This window comes from Homalodisca vitripennis, chromosome 2 (genome assembly GCF_021130785.1).
Source record: "Homalodisca vitripennis isolate AUS2020 chromosome 2, UT_GWSS_2.1, whole genome shotgun sequence".
Lineage (NCBI taxonomy): Eukaryota > Metazoa > Arthropoda > Insecta > Hemiptera > Cicadellidae > Homalodisca > Homalodisca vitripennis.
In genome coordinates, this window is record NC_060208.1 from 33,572,643 (window position 1) to 33,590,626 (window position 17,984).

General features: G+C 31.3%; 1 protein-coding gene across 1 annotated transcript; it reads left to right on the top strand.

Moving 5' to 3' along the window:
• The first annotated feature begins 7,243 nt into the window (after window positions 1-7,243).
• LOC124355578 lies at window positions 7,244-17,401 on the top strand. Its single transcript, XM_046806740.1, has 3 exons — window positions 7,244-7,443; window positions 12,739-12,792; window positions 17,104-17,401. Exons 1-3 carry the CDS (start codon window positions 7,244-7,246, stop codon window positions 17,399-17,401), a joined length of 552 nt encoding a protein of 183 aa, XP_046662696.1.
• The last annotated feature ends 583 nt before the right edge of the window (window positions 17,402-17,984 follow it).

Below are 17,984 nucleotides of genomic sequence, written 5' to 3' on the forward strand. Positions count from 1 at the left end.
TTTATTAAAAAAGACTTCTATTTTCTAGTAACATTCAATCATTTTAGGAGTTGTCATTATGCCATTATAAATAATATGCCTACTATGTACCTGTTTTTCAGCAGAGAATCACGTACAAAGCTACGGGTAACTTATCTATCTATTATGTAATCGTACAAATCTGATTTGCGAAGCAATATTATAAAATAAGTAAAAGGACTACCAGCAAAAATTATTGAGACATTTGATATTTATGACATGAAATATAAGAGTAGGTTTTTTTATTTCTTTTCAAAGAGCAGCTAATGAACTGGTATATCGTATTTGGCCTGTTATGGTACAGTTTTCATTAATGTTTTATTAAACAAGTGATGAAAATAAATTAAATTAAATTATGGACTGACTCCATAAATAAAAATAAAAAATCTTAAACATGTTTTCATATTATCCTTTTTGTAATTTTTACACTCCCGCCTGTAGCTGATTAGTGATTTATATTTTTCCTTTATCTTCTGGTGGTTTCCTACTTTCCTCTATACTTCTTCGCTTCCTCCTAATTAGTTATATGTCGAAATCAGTTTAGTTGGTAAAGATATGTTACTGTGAGCAGGTTACGCCCCTAAAACCATTTGGAGTTGCCGTTGGGAATTATATAAATGATCTTTCTGAAGTTTCAAATGAGAGAGGAAAAGATAGTAATTACTAATATAACTTATTAATAGTAAAAACATTGAACAAACTTAAACTTCTGAATTATTATTTATAAACGTACAAAATACACGGAGACATTCAACTTTGAATGCAGTTATAGAGTATAATTCGTTATGTATGCACTTCAATAATTGATCTTATGACTAATTGTAATAATTTATAAAACTATGTAATAATTTAGGTTATAAAGATAATATTGCAATATATTGAGTTTATTTAAAGCTATCTGCACTATTTCCTTTTAAATCAAGTATATATTCAACACTTTGAATCTAATTTACCATTACAAAAGAAGTTATTTCAAGAAGGTTTACATACAAACGCTTAGAATATTGTTGTAGAATATAATTTCATAGAAATGTGTGTTATAAAATTGTGAACACTGGTAATTAAGTTTCCAGGGTATTTGCAACATTTATCGCTAACGTCGCCATAACACCAATGAGAAAAGTGTTGACTGCTCCAAAAGGTATAATAAAGGTGACCTACACTACCTGCTGATTAGTTTGGATAAAGGTTACCTGGAGACCAATCCAGGCAGTTTGATTAGGAGAGTAGTAACCATTTTACACTGTAACTGGATGGGTAGTAAAAAGTTAAATTGGACTTCCTCGTCTATTTTTATTGCTCATCTGTTTGTTACATTCTATACAATTTTGATTATATTATAGATCTTTAAGGATCTCCCTTATCCAATAATATTACAATTATTCATATACTATATTTGCAGATATGAATGGCTACATTACATTCAATGATAAATGGATTATTTATTTTCCGTTACATGAAACACATTTTGATGATAACTCTATAGCACATATGTGGATAAAACCCACATTATTATATATCTGGTGTGTGTATCCCACCCTATTTCCATGTTATTTTTTCTCCGCTTGAAGACTGGTTTTGGTTCTCCAAACATTTTTCTCAAATAATTTTTTTCATGTGGTTCAAGTACATAAACTAATAAGAAACATAGCAATAGCAATTATTTTTCCTGTCGAATTTTCCATCTTAGGTGTGGGCAAGTTCCATCTTAGCCACTTTATCTGCTTAGGTTCTTATTTATCCCTTGGTAGGTTTTTTGTGACCCTAATTGTCTAATTTGTAAATCTGTCAAAGGAAGAAGCAACATGTAGAAGGAAATTTAAACTTTTTATAGGATTTTAACTGTTTGTTGCATTCAGAAACAAACGAAGTAATTGCAGCAATTTTCAAGGACTCTAATAAATACAACGAAAGGAAAACGATTGTCTACTCCGGTTGTTCGTCGTGTTATAAAATTTAATGATTTAATATAATGATTTCAGGTTTAAAATTATCCCTAGTGTTTTTGTCCTTGTTATATGATTCAGGATTCATAATCGATATAAGAAAAACAGTTCTCTTCTTTTTAGCAACGTAGGAAAACATTTTCATATTTTCTCTGTAACTAAACATTTTGCTCTTTATTGATTTTTTATCTATATATATACAGATCTATTTGGAACATGACGTTTATTCTTTTTAAGTGTACCCACAAAGTTACACAATTATGTAGCAGCTCCTCAGTCAGTGACACACTACTGTACCAGTTGTCAGTGGCAATGTTCCCACCACTACCAGATATGGGTACAAATATCTAAAAAGGATATCTTTGGCAGAGTTTGATCATTTATAAGATCCATCAAGCAGTTTAGCATACTACGCCTTCATATTCAAAGTATACAATCTGTTTGCATCATAAAGAGTACGAATTTTTGAACCATACCGCGTTGCTTTGCTAGAGATATATTGTTTATAACCGCAATTTCACCTAAATTCAGTTAATTGGTCATAAATTTTACACTATTCTAGTACTTAATAAGTATTTTGAAAATTTAAAATATATTTCTTGAAAAATATCTTGTACTCGGCTTAGTTGTCTAGTCTTTAGCGGCTATTGCGGTCATTGATATTATCAAACCGCAAACAGTGTATCAGTGTATGATTAACAAATATATTTTTTAGAGACATAGTCATAGGAAATAATTATAATTCTTTTAGGTTCTGTTTACCGCCACAAAAATAACCAGAAAACAATAGAAGACCACTCGTTGTTTTGTATCTCATTTTCAACAGTAAATCTACAATAACTGTTATTCACATAGTTAGGATGATGAACATTGGGTATATTTAAGTTGGTAAAATGTGTGATCTGTTGAACTATGTCATTTTAAATCAGAACATTGAAAAATTCAAATGGCGTGCTTGGTTCATATTAGTTGGTAGACCTGTTGGCTTATTTACTTCATTTATCTTAATCTAGAAGTACCTGAAGATGGATTCCTGGAAATGGAAATTTACATTGTACAAATAAAATTCACAAAAGTGTTCAAAGGTTTATTATCGCTTACTTATACAAATGGTATTTTAAAGTTCTTAGCTTGGCAAGCGAATAAAAATATTTTGATTTCTTGGGCGAATGTTTTGATTTGAATAAAAATTACGCCATTTTGTCTTTTATCTAAAAAATATTCACGATATTTTTTTGTTTGAGGTTGGTCCAAAATCGTGTTGGTCCTCTTCTTCACTGTCTGGCTGTTCACGTTCACTGTCATTAATTGGTTGATTTTCTTGTTCACTATTCTTCTCCATCAGATGAATCATTCATTCACTTCACTGTCATCACTATGTTCAAATAATAACTTGGGTATTATCTGATGTTCTTGGTGTAGGCTATGTATGGCCTATTTCTATAAATTATCTCTATTTACAATACAACTAATTAATATTCTCTTTCATATGATAAAATCAAAACTCAAATGAACGCATATCTGGAGTGTTGACAGCACCTCAGGGGAAAATATTCAAACAATGTCTAAATATAATCTCAACAACTATTGAGTAGCAGCTGATCACGAAGCCAATAACGTAATGGAAAGGTATTGAGGCAGCCAGCAGGGCTGCCAAACTCTAAACCGAAATTTCCCTCATTTTACACTACTAGGGTGCTATGAACACCCCTTGTATGTGGTGTAGGGTTAAGTTAAAATACTATTAGCAATAAAAATATTTAGCATTGCTTACACTCATAGAAAATCGTGTTGTTGAAAATAGTCATGAGTTGGACAAATCTAAACAGTGACTTATTAATTGATATGATATATATATATATATATATATATATATATATATATATATATATATTAGTACGATAGATATTATTTATTAGTTTTACGGATTAGGTGTAATGCGCAGTTGACTAAAAGTTTGGATGTTTGGGCAGATGCATCTCATAAAGTTTCCTACTCAGACAGCATATATTCTTCACGGTTATCATAATGATACCTTTAAAAGACAGATTTTAATTCCTTTCAAATTTATTTGTTTAAAAAATTTAAGGCAATATTATCAGGACGTCCAGATACTATTATATTAACTAGAGATTTAATTTTGTTATTTAATGGGAAATTCTTGAAAGTAAGTACTTCAAATATTCTTGAGGTTGGTGTAAACTATCATTCTTTTGTGCACTATAGTATTCCGTACAGATAGTGGTAACTTGCTAATAATGTTTGTTAACAATAATATTAAGCATATTTTCTCAGTAAAAAAATATGTCCTCAACAACTGAAAACAAAAATAAAAATGTTCATCTATGCAAATTATTATATTTATTCCTAGAGCTCAGTAGAAAATAGGAGCATTACAACTCATATTCAAACAATTATTTACCAAAGTCAAATTAGTGAGTAATCTAGGAATTTTAATTGGAATATGGTACATAATAAACATCCTAATTGATTACATAAATCCTCATTTGTATACATAATTATTTTTTCTACATACAGCAGGATTATCTTGGATTACCAAGGTATGAAAAATTGAAATAGATCAATTATTTGCAAACACCAAATTCCTTCCAAATTTAATGTAACACTTAACTATATATCCTGATTCTACCATTATAACATTTTCAAATGAAAATGAATGCCTTGCAATAGCCGGATACAACCAACAAGGCTGTTTATGCACAGCTGTGACATATATTAGTGCGCATGACAAGCGCAATATGAGGAAACATTTATGGCAACTATAAACAACAGCCATAGACTGGCTCTGGGGCTCATAATTGTCAGCTGTTCTGCATCATTAATATTCAGAAATTGAGTTACATTCTGCATTTAAATGACATTTATACGACAGAAATATGTTACGTCAATAATTATATATATGTCAAAAACAGAACTCTGTATATTACGTGAAAGTAATGTGAGACATTTTACATTTTTCGGAAAAACGCCAAATTATTTAGTATTACTAATATTTTTCAAGAGTTATAATAAGATTCTATATTATAAAATACTGAATTCATTTACTACAATTTATATACGTATGTGAAATGAACTAAATGCGCATAGGTTACGCATATATAAATTACAGTTTAGAAAATCCTAAAAATACAATGCGTCTCACATTTTAAGAATAGTGTGAAGCCCCAAGGTGAATTTAAATATGCAACCAACTTTCATAAAGTCGTTAAAGCTTCTGCTTAAGATTCATAAATAACGGACGTACAAGATAGTCTCTTTAATTTTTTTCTTAAATAGTTATTTCCTTAACTCTAATCCCACTTACAAGATGTCCTCGCTTATTATTTATTTTATAAAACGTTAATAAATAATTCCCAACATATTTTTCGAGGTAAAAGTTATCCACAAGAATATCAGAGTATTAGACACAGTGGGAGTAAGGTGTCGAGTTACATGTTGTTATGAAAAGTGAGAAAATATTGCCTTCAGTGAAATAATGGCCCAGTCTACATTTCTTGTGTGATAACAACGTTATTCACAGCAGGTTATCTTCCTTGTATTGTTAATATTCGAACTATAGACAAATGATTTATGTACAATGTCAATGAACTATAAAATAATAAACATCAGTAATACAAAAATTTATTTAATTTTAACCTAGCCTCTTACACTAAATTAAAATTAGTAAGGACTTTCTTGAGTATCACTGATAAAAAAACAACAATAAATATGTCATAGTTATATGAAAGAAACAAAATGTTCGTGAATACATATTTGAAAGTCTAAATAAAACATTGCTTGGTTATTGAATTGTTGTTTTAGTTTATTAAGTTTGTTTATTGATTTAGCTTGTTGTTGGTTGACGTTCTTGCAATATTTTATTGTTTTGTTCTTTATTGATACCTTTGTATTGTTTTTCTATAATTTGTATTGTCATCTTGATATCCTTATCTGTAAAATGGTGTATTACCGTTGATAAATAAATAAACAGAATAGTTCTTGTACTATAATTGGATCACAAAATAGAGTTTTTATGCTGTTGGGCTGGTTATCCACCACAATAACTTTCTCAGACCTTTTCTGAAGGCAAAACCAATGTAATATTCAGTGCCATTAACTTAATTATAGTAGAAACAAAATTTCAGAGGTTTGTACTTAACTTTGATTAAACAGTAAACACTCCTGGTAAAAATTATCGCACGCCATATCACACAACGATATACAACGATTAACAGTTATAGTATTATTTTGCTATTAATTGATCATTAAATCTTCAATTACAACAGATAAGACCTATAAATTATAAAAAATTGTTTGTTTCAATCTGATAAGTATGTTAACTTATCACTGGAGTATGTTAGCCTTATCATGTTTACCTTTGTCCAGCTTTTCTGTTTAGTATTTTGAATTGAATATGTGAAGGTATTTAGTCACTTCTATGCACTTTCGTGTACATTAGTTGTTTTATTTAATCATATTTTACAAAATCCGAGGCGAAAAAGCAAGGGTCTAGTGGAAGCTGTACTTTCTTACAGTGCATTGTCTAGGCGGCTAGGTATAAATCACAATACAGTTAGTAGGGCTTTGTTTCGTTTCCACGAGACTGAATCTTACTGTAGAAGGTATGGGCAAGGCCGTCCTAGAACATTTAACCAAAGAGATGATCTTAATGCTTAATGCTGATGTTTTTGAGCCTTAATGCTTTAAGAATCCGATTGTCACAAGCTCTGAATTACTGAGAATGGCTGGGTCTAATCGCAACATCAATATTTCTTCTCCAACTATTCGACACTGTCTTTTAAAATTTAATTTAAGAAGTAAGAGACCTGCCAATATCTTAAAACTCACCAGAAAGTTTTGAAGAGTTCGTCTTCAGTTTGCTCAAGAACATCGGCATTGGGCATTGTAAGATTGAAAGTGTGTATTTTTTACAGACGAGATCTGAGTAAATTCTGTTTGTTTTGATGGGTGCCCACGTGTGTAATGATATGAAGAAGAGAGATTTTCTGAAGCATGTATGTCACCAGAAGAGCCTTATAGAGTTCGTTGATATTTCGGGGTGGATGTTTTTTGAGGCTTGCACAAAATTGGTATGTGTACTTAGAAGAGCTCTGAATGCTCAGAAGTATATGGCAGACGTTTTGGAAGAACACGTGGTGCCATACGTCCCCTCTGTCGGTGATGATTTCATCTTTCTGCACGACAATGCGTGTGCACACAGTGCTTCGATATTCGGAAGTACTACAACAGACTAACTACACGATGTCGGAATAGCTGCAATGAACTGGCCTGCAAGAAGTCCGGATCTTAAAACAATAGAGCATGTATGGGACATAGTGAAAGAGTGTTCGCACCAGAGATCCAGCACATGCAGCATGGCGCAACTGGAAGGCACCGTAACAAAATGGGCAACATCCCTTCAGAACACCTCCAACATCTTGTTAAAGGAATGGAAAGACGTTTCCAAGTCGTTAAAAATGTAAGAGGAAACAATACCAAATACTAAGAGGACGACCCTTGAATTATGTACTGAGGTGCGTTTTAATTTTTTGAAAATTGTTAAAATTAGTACTATGATTTAAATTTCCTAATTTTTTGTTATTCCAGTTTAATTAAATTAGATTTTTCATTAAACTTCATTTTAAATTTTATTCATATTTAACTCCTAATAAAAGTAAAGGTAAAAGTGGTTTAATATTAAAACTGTTAAAAACCAGCCGTTGTGCAATAGTTTTGAGCAAGATTGTAATTAAATTTTATTGGTTAAATTAAACGTATTGGAAATTTGTAATTTTTCAAACCAAGCATTTTGTATAAAACAAACATTTTAAATAAGAAACTTTACGTGACGTTCGTGAAAGGTTATATTAAAGCATCAACTGAAGAGTTCTTGAAGTGAAACTCGCGTATAATATTACAAAAGTTTATAAATGTATAACTCTTCTTTTTGTTTTCATTGAGTAAAACGCCTGTTAAAGAAACTTGGAAGGTAATTCGATATAATTTGTGAGGCTTTCATCTTCCTCAGCTTTAATAAAAACATTTACAGGCCACAGGAGATATCCGAATGAATTTTTAAACCGTCGAACAGTTGAGATTTATTTTTCTTAGTCACTAAAACGAGGGGCTAGAATTTTAAAATATGTAACGCAATTTTCACGTTAGTTAGCCATATAATATAAGTTAATGAAACAGAAATATCACTTAATCGATAAATTATAGAATATTGGCTATTTGAACCTGAAATGCAAACCCAATTTACATCCTCCAACTGTGAGTTTCTATTACAAAATAACAAGGTCTAGTTACGAACACGGATTTTTTCAGTTTAACCTTTAGAAATCTTAATTGCTTTGCATAATTAATTAACTTTCTATTGTTATGTTTTCCCATTACAGGATCACTATTATTAAAGGAGCGTATCTGAAGGTGAATACTATGAAGTCTATTTTTTGACGTGACAACGGCTTAAATTAGGTTGCGGCTCGGAGTCACTCATGAAAAAAGTGTAACGCCCGGTAACGTTACGATGCCCGTCCAGTGGGTCCGCCGCACGGGATCCGCACGGGATAAAGCAGATAATTGTGGGTCCGCCGCACGGGATAAAGCAGATAACTATGTTTATTCGTGAAAATGTGGAGTGCTTAGATTCGTCATTTACAACAACTACAACAATAAAGGTAAATAATTGTACACTGATATTTCATTATCGTAAACTATGATTGATTGATTAATTGTTAGATTGACACAAAAGTTGAGAAACTGAGTTTATAGGTTATGTCATACTATTGACAAATGTTGATAGTGTTAAGTAATTATTAGTTTAAATCACTCTGCAATCAATTCAGTCGATTGAGAAGAAACAGCGCGTATTGCTAGTCAAACATTTAAAATAACAAATTACAACCTCTAACCTGTCATAACAGTGCGACCAAACAAACGAACTAAACCGACCAATCACCATGCGCGGAGTTAAAATTTAACTGTGTTTAGCAAGAATTTCAAATTCCAATTTTAGTAAATGTTTTATTCAACTTTACCATTTACAATAACAAATTTTAATTAATTTCAAATTATGTACAATGTTTTAGTAAACAAAATATATTTCTATAGTTAAAATTTGTGCAATTCTTATTTTCATTCAATTCCTTGTTCCTATTGTGCAATTTAATAATATTCATATCAATAAATATTCTACCGAGAAAAAGACGTTGTCACGTAAAATCTTCGCCCGTAAAACCGACTTTACAGGCAACCATAATTTTTTCTTACAATAATTATTTTAATCTATTTCACTTAAGTTACGGGTGAAAATGAATGCAAGAAACTGTATACAACAAATTAAATTCGTCTATTTATTACTTGATTTAGTCTGTTCCAGATAGTGGATGTTTTTGAACATTCCACATTAAATTGAATGAATGTCATTAGCTTAAAAAATCCACATATATAATTTAATGAGTATTTCCGACTATTTTATCACTATGAAACGTTAACATAAATGTGATTTAGTTGCTTTACTGTTGGTTTTAGTTGCGACCATATTTAAATTAAAAGCAAAAGTCGCTCATGCCTCCCTGACTATGGACTAAGCCTAGTGCCACATCAGATCACCCTTTCCATGCTAACGCTCTACCAACAAAACCTAGCTGCATGCTTGTTTTCACGAGGATTTTATACGGAAACACTAATTACGATTGTATATATTCGGGTTCATAATTTTGTATACTTTGCTTTTACTCAATACTTCGTGGATGAAAACTCAATTGTTATTAATAAATGGTGATTCTTTAAACAATTTTGACTAAAAAACGTTTGATTTCAGTAATTCTTTTGACTATTTATAACCAATATACCATGTTCAAACTTAATTTTGAATTAAAGGAATTATTTTCAAAGTAAAATTTATCCACCGTGCACCTATTCCTTCAAAATTTAATTTACTTGAGAATTAATATGTGAATTTTAATGTTTATTGGTTCGGATAAAAGAGTCCTTATTTTAATTATTTTTAATATACAGAACTAAAATTTAATAAAGATGCTAAAACAGGTCTAATTAATACATTTCTTATGATTCTGTAGGAATACTCGTATCAATATTTTTTCGCATTGATTTGTTTAGTAATTATAGCGAAACATTAAAAAGACTATCCTACAAAGAGAAATTTTAATTGGCTTTCATTTCGCCAATGATTTCAGCGAATGGCTTGCCAAATATAAAAAAACTTGTCTATAATACCACTCTGGCACTATTACTACATATAAATTTAGTTAAGCAGTCAGGACTTTCGTATTTGTGTTGCAACTAGACATATATGTTTTATTCTAAAATAAAATATTCATAAAATACTGTTTTAAATGCTTTTATGATTTTTAATTTATCTTAGGTGTTATTAAACCAATTTACTATTAAATTCAACATACTCCCCCTGGATAGGTGCTATAAATTATCACGTAGGTTATGTCTGGCCAGATTGATGCTCTCGCCTTAGATCTATACCTGTCGCGCACACTGACGTCATGATGGTTTATCTACATCATCTACAACATTGTAGGATATAGAAGATAACATTTGAGAAATGGAGGGATACCTAATCACACATTGGAAGTGACTTGCTAAAATCGCTTTGTATGAAAGACAAATGCTTCAGTAATTCATCTGTTACCCATTTTTCTTACACTATAAGCAAACAGGTAATTTAGATTTCATATACAGTACAAACACAATTTCATCTTTCATATAAAACCCAACACAAATTTATATTCAAATACGCATTTCCATTGAAATTTCTTACACTTATCCAAAAATTCCAGTTATTGACATAGATAGTGTTTACCATGGAGGGGATATGTACCAAATTTCACTATGACACAAACACTGTCATGTAAAACATAAATACCACAGATAGTTTGTGTTAAAATATAATTCCTGTTTTTGTTGTTTCTACATGACAGTGAATTCTTTGTTTAAAGGTTATTTTTGACGATGGAAGGATTGTGAAGGAAACAGGATTTTTCCGGACATTTGCCATCGTTCAGTGAAACAAGAAAACAGTAACACTACGTTTCGAGATCTGCAATCTGATCTCTTCTTCATGAAGAAGAGATCAGATTGCAGATCTCGAAACGTAGGGTTACTGTTTTCTTGTTTCACTGAACGATGGCAAATGTCCGGAAAAATCCTGTTTCCTTCACATGACAGTGAAAATATTAAAGTGGACTACTATGTATTAAAGAACCGTTTCTTGTTGAAGCAATTGAGTGGCTTCGAAACTGAATTTAATTTCACTCCGAAAACTACTTGTAATATAGGATTTCTTTCGCTCAAACAAAGGGATTTAATTTTTCCATTTATCTGAATAAATTTTTTTTTATTTGTACGAGTATATAAAACGTTAAACTTTTAAAACTGATATAACATCCAAAGTATATAAGATTTATATCGTGATTTCTTTTTTGTTGTTACTATATTATATTGTACTTCATTGATAATGATGGCGATTTTTGACGGTGACAATGACTTTTCAGTCTGCAAATCAATCCATAGTAGGGTGAGCTCTAGTGATCTCTCTTTTGACCAAACAATCTCCATAACAACATAACCTATAGATCTTTGTTTTATACACCAATCATCAGTGATCATGTTCCAACATTCTACCTCGGTTTAAAATTCTCCACTTCACTTCGTATGTGACAGTGATTATGTCACAAATAACCGTGTATCTCTGTTGTCATACAGTAACCACACTATAAATATACGAATATAACAAAAGTGTGTTGGTGGAACTGGATTTAAACACCAATCAACATTGAATGTGCTCTACCTATCTACCTCTGTTTGACATGCTACACTACAACTCGTATGTGACAGTGATTAAGTGACAAATAACAGTGTATCTCTGTTGTCATTCAACCACGCTATAAATATACGAATATAACAAAAGTGTGTTGGTGGAACTGGATTTAAACACCAATCAACATTGAATGTGCTCTACCTATATACCTCTGTTTGACATGCTACACTACAACTCGTATGTGACAGTGATTAAGTGACAAATAACAGTGTATCTCTGTTGTCATTCAACCACACTATAAATATACGAATATAACAAAAGTGTGTTGGTGGAACTGGATTTAAACACCAATCAACATTGAATGTGCTCTACCTATCTACCTCTGTTTGACATGCTACACTACAACTCGTATGTGACAGTGATTAAGTGACAAATAACAGTGTATCTCTGTTGCCATTCAACCACACTATAAATATACGAATATAACAAAAGTGTGTTGGTGGAACTGGATTTAAACACCAATCAACATTGAATGTGCTCTACCTATCTACCTCTGTTTGACATGCTACACTACAACTCGTATGTGACAGTGATTACGCCACAAACAATTCTGTATCTCTGTTGTTACACAGTAACCGGACTGTACATATCAATGTGGAAATGTACATGCTCAGTAGAACTACTTACCACTACCTGAAGTTTGTTGGTGCAATTAGTTTTATACACCAATCAACAGTGAACATGTTCTACTATTCTACCTCTGTTTTACATTTCTCCACTACACTTCTAAGTAACAGTGATTATGTCACAAAAAACTACGTATCTCGGTTGCCACACAGTGACCACACTATAAATATCAATGTGGAAAGGTTCAGTAACTAACCACTACTTGACATTTTCTGGTGCAAATAATTCGTTTTATACACCAATCAATTGATAGCAAAACATTTTCCATTGGCGAGTCTTATATTCCGCTAGGAGAGTGCTACAAACAGTACCTGCTTGGGAAAACGACAATTGGAGTGACCAGCCGTAAGTATCTACGCTTATACGTGTATGCATAATTTACTTAAATGTATAATCTACTATACACGACAGGAATGAAGCAATGACTTAGTTGTTAATATTTAAAATTAATACAACTCTTTGTTTAACAATAATAACAATAAATCAAACTAAAAAAGAAAAATTAAAACACTTTACATCTGTATTCTCGTTTAATTTAATACATCTTTCAATCGATAAGAATAAAATGTATATCTAAATATACTACTACATATATTTGTATAGTATTAGGTAAATAGTGTTATTAAAACACACGTGTCTCGTTCATAATGTATATAGTTTGACATAATAATTGTATTACATATCAACATTTATTAAATTTTCTAAAAAAAAATTAAATCTATTTTTGATTTTAAATATCGAGGAAAATGAAGGATGATTTCATCTAAACTAAAATAAGTTTTTTATTGTTTCATATTTAATGTTACTTGTTAATAATGTTTTCTTTTAATGCTGGAAAATAATTTTAAATTTAAAGTAATTTTATAATTTATCAATAAATTTTATACCAGATTTTTAGCAATCATTAAACAATTCTCAATAGCAAAATCTTGACTGGGACTAGTATTTCTTAAACCAAGACAATTTGTATGTCGATCACCTTTTTTAATATGTTCTATCAAAGTCAATTGACAAAAACTATAAATTTTCTAAGAGATAAACTTTTGACTTTATATTGTCTTTTGAAAAAAAAATTATGGTTGCCTGTAAAGTCGGTTTTACGGGCGAAGATATTACGTGACAACGTCTTTTTCTCGATAGAATATTTATTGATATGAATATTATTAAATTGCACAATAGGAACAAGGAATTGAATGAAAATAAGAATTGCACAAATTTTAACTATAGAAATATATTTTGTTTACTAAAACATTGTACATAATTTGAAATTAATTAAAATTTGTTATTGTAAATGGTAAAGTTGAATAAAACATTTACTAAAATTGGAATTTGAAATTCTTGCTAAACACAGTTAAATTTTAACTCCGCGCGTGGTGATTGGTCGGTTTAGTTCGTTTGTTTGGTCGCACTGTTATGACAGGTTAGAGGTTATAATTTGTTATTTTAAATGTTTGACTAGCAATACGCGCTGTTTCTTCTCAATCGACTGAATTACGATTGATTGCAGAGTGATTTAAACTAATAATATTTACTTAACACTATCAACATTTGTCAATAGTATGACATAACCTATAAACTCAGTTCCTCAACTTTTGTGTCAATCTAACAATTAATCAATCAATCATAGTTTACGATAATGAAATATCAGTGTACAATTATTTACCTTTATTGTTGTAGTTGTTGTAAATGACGAATCTAAGCACTCCACATTTTCACGAATAAACATAGTTATCTGCTTTATCCCGTGCGGATCCCGTGCGGCGGACCCACTGGACGGGCATCGTAACGTTACCGGGCGTTACACTTTTTCATGAGTGACTCCGAGCCGCAACCTAATTTAAGACGTTGTCACGTCAAAATAAATAGACTTAGATAGCTCTTTTTCAATAATTCTTTAATTCTACAGTTTTTCTATAACTATAAATTTGATTTTCTTTTTTCAATATTTTTTAATGATAAATAATTTAATTGTCTTAATTGCTTATGTCTTCGAGATGTATCTTAAATACATTATGTGGATTGTTATATATTTCTCTAAAATATCTTGATTGCAGTCGGGACGGTTACCATTTTCAAGCTCCATTTATACTGGATAAATTCGACTATGGTGGCAGATAATACTTTATGAAAGAATATATTTTTAATAAAATGTTGACAATAAATAAAAACTCGGCTCTGTACTTATTATTGTAAAAAGGCTTACTTACATTAAATTAAGGAATGAAACTACCACTTCCATATGTAACGGTTTCCTTCTTTTTATTCTTCTTCTTCTTAGATGTTCTTCAATCTCTAGAAGTGCCTCCTTCACTGTAACCTGTTGGGCTTTTTCTATTTTCTTAAATTAACGTTGGTAACGCAGTTTGGAACGAGATGCCAGATGTGCTTTCACGAGACTTGACACATAAGCAATATTTCCGAAGTTACATTGACTAATAGCATCTGATACTACAGTTGTAATTAAAATCATAGAAGCAGTTTGTGCCCTAATTACATCTGCACCAAATATGACTATGAAGAACTTCTTTACAGTTTTGAGTTTGGGTTTTAAGACTCTTTGTGAGAACCTATTTGTAAAGTAGTCTCTTATAAATAGGTACAATGTATTTTCACACACTATTGTTGAGAGATGTATTGATATTACGGATATGGAGACCTGACTTATTTCTTGGCTACGGCACGGTGGAAGAAACACCGGCTCTGTTCAACTGTGTGGACTTTGATTTCTCCGTAAGGCATCCGAAAGGTTTTCATCGAAGCCTAAATTTATCGTTGTAAGCCTTTCGGAAACATGCACTATATTTCTATGATTACATATTTTACATACATTGGATGTCCTTCGCATGACTAAACACTTTTTAATTACCGGCACTGACAACAGTGGTGTAACGGAAGTTCTAGTCAAATGAACGCTTCTATAAATCTCCTGCAGTGACTTCCATTGCTGGTGAAAATTCGGTGTAACTAATATCACAGTCCACTCCATCTACTTGGTACCAAAAACACAAGTCTGTACTATTTTCACCCAATTATTTTTAGTGAAAGAATGCTTTTGAAAATACTTGGAAAGAACTCAATAACCGATCACTAATACCATGTCAATATGAACAACACTACCCATACGGTAATTGGATGCAAACTATGTTTATACAAAGAGCGGTTTAAAAAATCACAGCTTAGCCGATTATGGAATTGGCTGTAAGAGACTGCTTTTGTTCCTTACAAAAACTATGAACACCATATCTAGCCTTATCCAAATACTCATAAGTGGTCATTTTGGAAAGTTTGTGAGGTTTGGCCGAAGTTGTTGGAAAAATTTCCTTTCTCATGTTGTCCATTTTCATTACTAAACAACTATTCTGTTGCAGAATAGCTTTTGCCCTAGCCCTAGTCACTGTCTGATGTAAAGTACTACTCGGTTTTGCATGAACTTCTACAGAGCTTGGTATGCTAATATGTAAATTGACATTGCATACATTCACACATAAATTAGTGTTGAACCCTAACTTATTTATCAAAATTAAAATTAAATTACATTTAAAAAAATAAGGGCAAGCCAGCTTTTACACTTAATTCTTCAAGTAAATAACATCTACTTATCTTTATCCTTAGAGGTTCTTGGATGTTTAACTGTAGGTTCACTTGATGTAGAAGTAGGAGGCTCAATAATCTTACTAAGACTTGTAGCTAAGGTTTACCATCGCTGTTGGATCGCTAACCAAGCTTTTGATATCTTAGAACGAGATTTATTATCACTTAATTTTCACACATTTTTACCGTAGACAATCAGTGGTCAGCTCAGAGGTTTCAGAAATATTTAAAAGTGAATGTAGAACCAATGAAATATTACTGGAACTGATAGTTAATTTTAGTGTAGTAAAACATAATATATAGCAAGAACAAAAAAAAAAATCAAATTTAGTAAATTAAAAAATACTACTTTCAAAAGATTTTCGGCATTAAAAAAGATTGAATGACTATTATTTTTACACTTTTGTTCAAAATTTAGTGTAATTTTTTTTATATAATTTTTTTATTTTAGCTTTTTTTAATTTCTATGTGACTTTCCCCCTAATTTGTATAAAAATATAATAACATTTTTCCCTATTTATTTATTAGTATGTAGGCAATATTTTTTGCTTTTTGTTTATAAAAGAATGTCTTATGAAGACCCTATTTAAATGTCCTATTTCTAAGATTAAGTGATATCCTGCTCTTAAAAAAGGATGTGGTCACCAATCTAACAAGATGTAGACGAATGCAACTTTGCCGTATAAATTGTCTAATAAATCTATGTTATAATTGTACTGTGGATTAAACTGAATTTCTAATTTATAACACTTTTCAATTAAGATTAGAGAGCCAAATTTGTAGTGAGTTGTTGTCGTAATTAACAAATAGAAAATTCTAAATTATTTATATTTATACACGTTATTGCCGGATTCAACTGTTTTAAAACATACCATAAAAATATATATCAATTAGTAAAATAATATTAATCTGCCTGCACAACAACAATTACATATAGCAGCGGTTATTACAGAGTAAACTAATTAAAGAATAAGTATACTTTTGTTTTAGTAAAATATAAATATTGACGAATATGTTTAATTTTGTCTGTAAAAAACATTTGTTTTATACATTTGTATTTTATAGATGCCCCACAATTTCGGAAGTCCCCCTAGGATGGACAACTGCAGTCGTTAAAAATGATTTGACCAAACCTTTCCCAGACTGCTGCCCTACTCTCGAACCTCTATTCAGAGATATCTGGGATACTAAAAACTATCCGAAGACCAATGTACTCATCGAGATCAGCTACAAGGATCAGTACTGGGTACAGTACGGGAACGATTTGTCACCCCTTGACACAGTCACAGCTCCCGATGTGAACTATGCAGCAGATCCCACAAGTTGGTACACCCTCATCATGGTGGACATTGGACTACAATAATCCAGGCAAGCAGGACTCTACTCTGGCTGGTAGGAAATATTCCGGGGAACGACGTCTCTACTGGAGAAATCCTTACATCCTACACCATGCCGGTGCCCCAGAGGGGCACTGAATTCCACAGATATGTCTTTTTTGTACTCGAGCAGCCAAGGAAACTGAATTTTGACGAAGAGGAACTGTCAAACTCAAATTATGGAACACGAAGGGAGTTCTCTATAACAGATTTCACGTTTAAAGTACAATCTCAATGATGTCATATGATTCAATTTTTTTCCGTTGCCAGCTGGGACGCCGTACTACCCCCTTGCTGCAAGAAACCGTAGTTAGTGGTAAGTAATGACAATAAAACTTCAATTAACATAACTTTATCTGTGATCAATAACTATTATTTGGTACGTATAGTAACGTAAGTAATTTTATTGAAGTTTCAAGTGTAAAAACAAGTGAAAAAAATAATATGCCCTGAAATGTATGTTAATGTGAACAAATAAAAAACAACTCTGAAAGCTATTAAATACAACACACATAAAAATATAAATCAAGTAACGAAATCAGTAAAAAATTTCGAATTAAAGTGGTAAAA

Bases quoted from the DNA above. Each gene is read 5' to 3' on its own strand.
- LOC124355578 (XM_046806740.1), top strand. From the start codon at position 7,244: ATGAACTGGCCTGCAAGAAGTCCGGATCTTAAAACAATAGAGCATGTA. The intron at 7,444-12,738 runs GTAAGAGGAAAC...ATATTCCGCTAG, and splicing joins GTTTCCAAGTCGTTAAAAAT to GAGAGTGCTACAAACAGTAC. The intron at 12,793-17,103 runs GTAAGTATCTAC...TGTATTTTATAG, and splicing joins GACAATTGGAGTGACCAGCC to ATGCCCCACAATTTCGGAAG.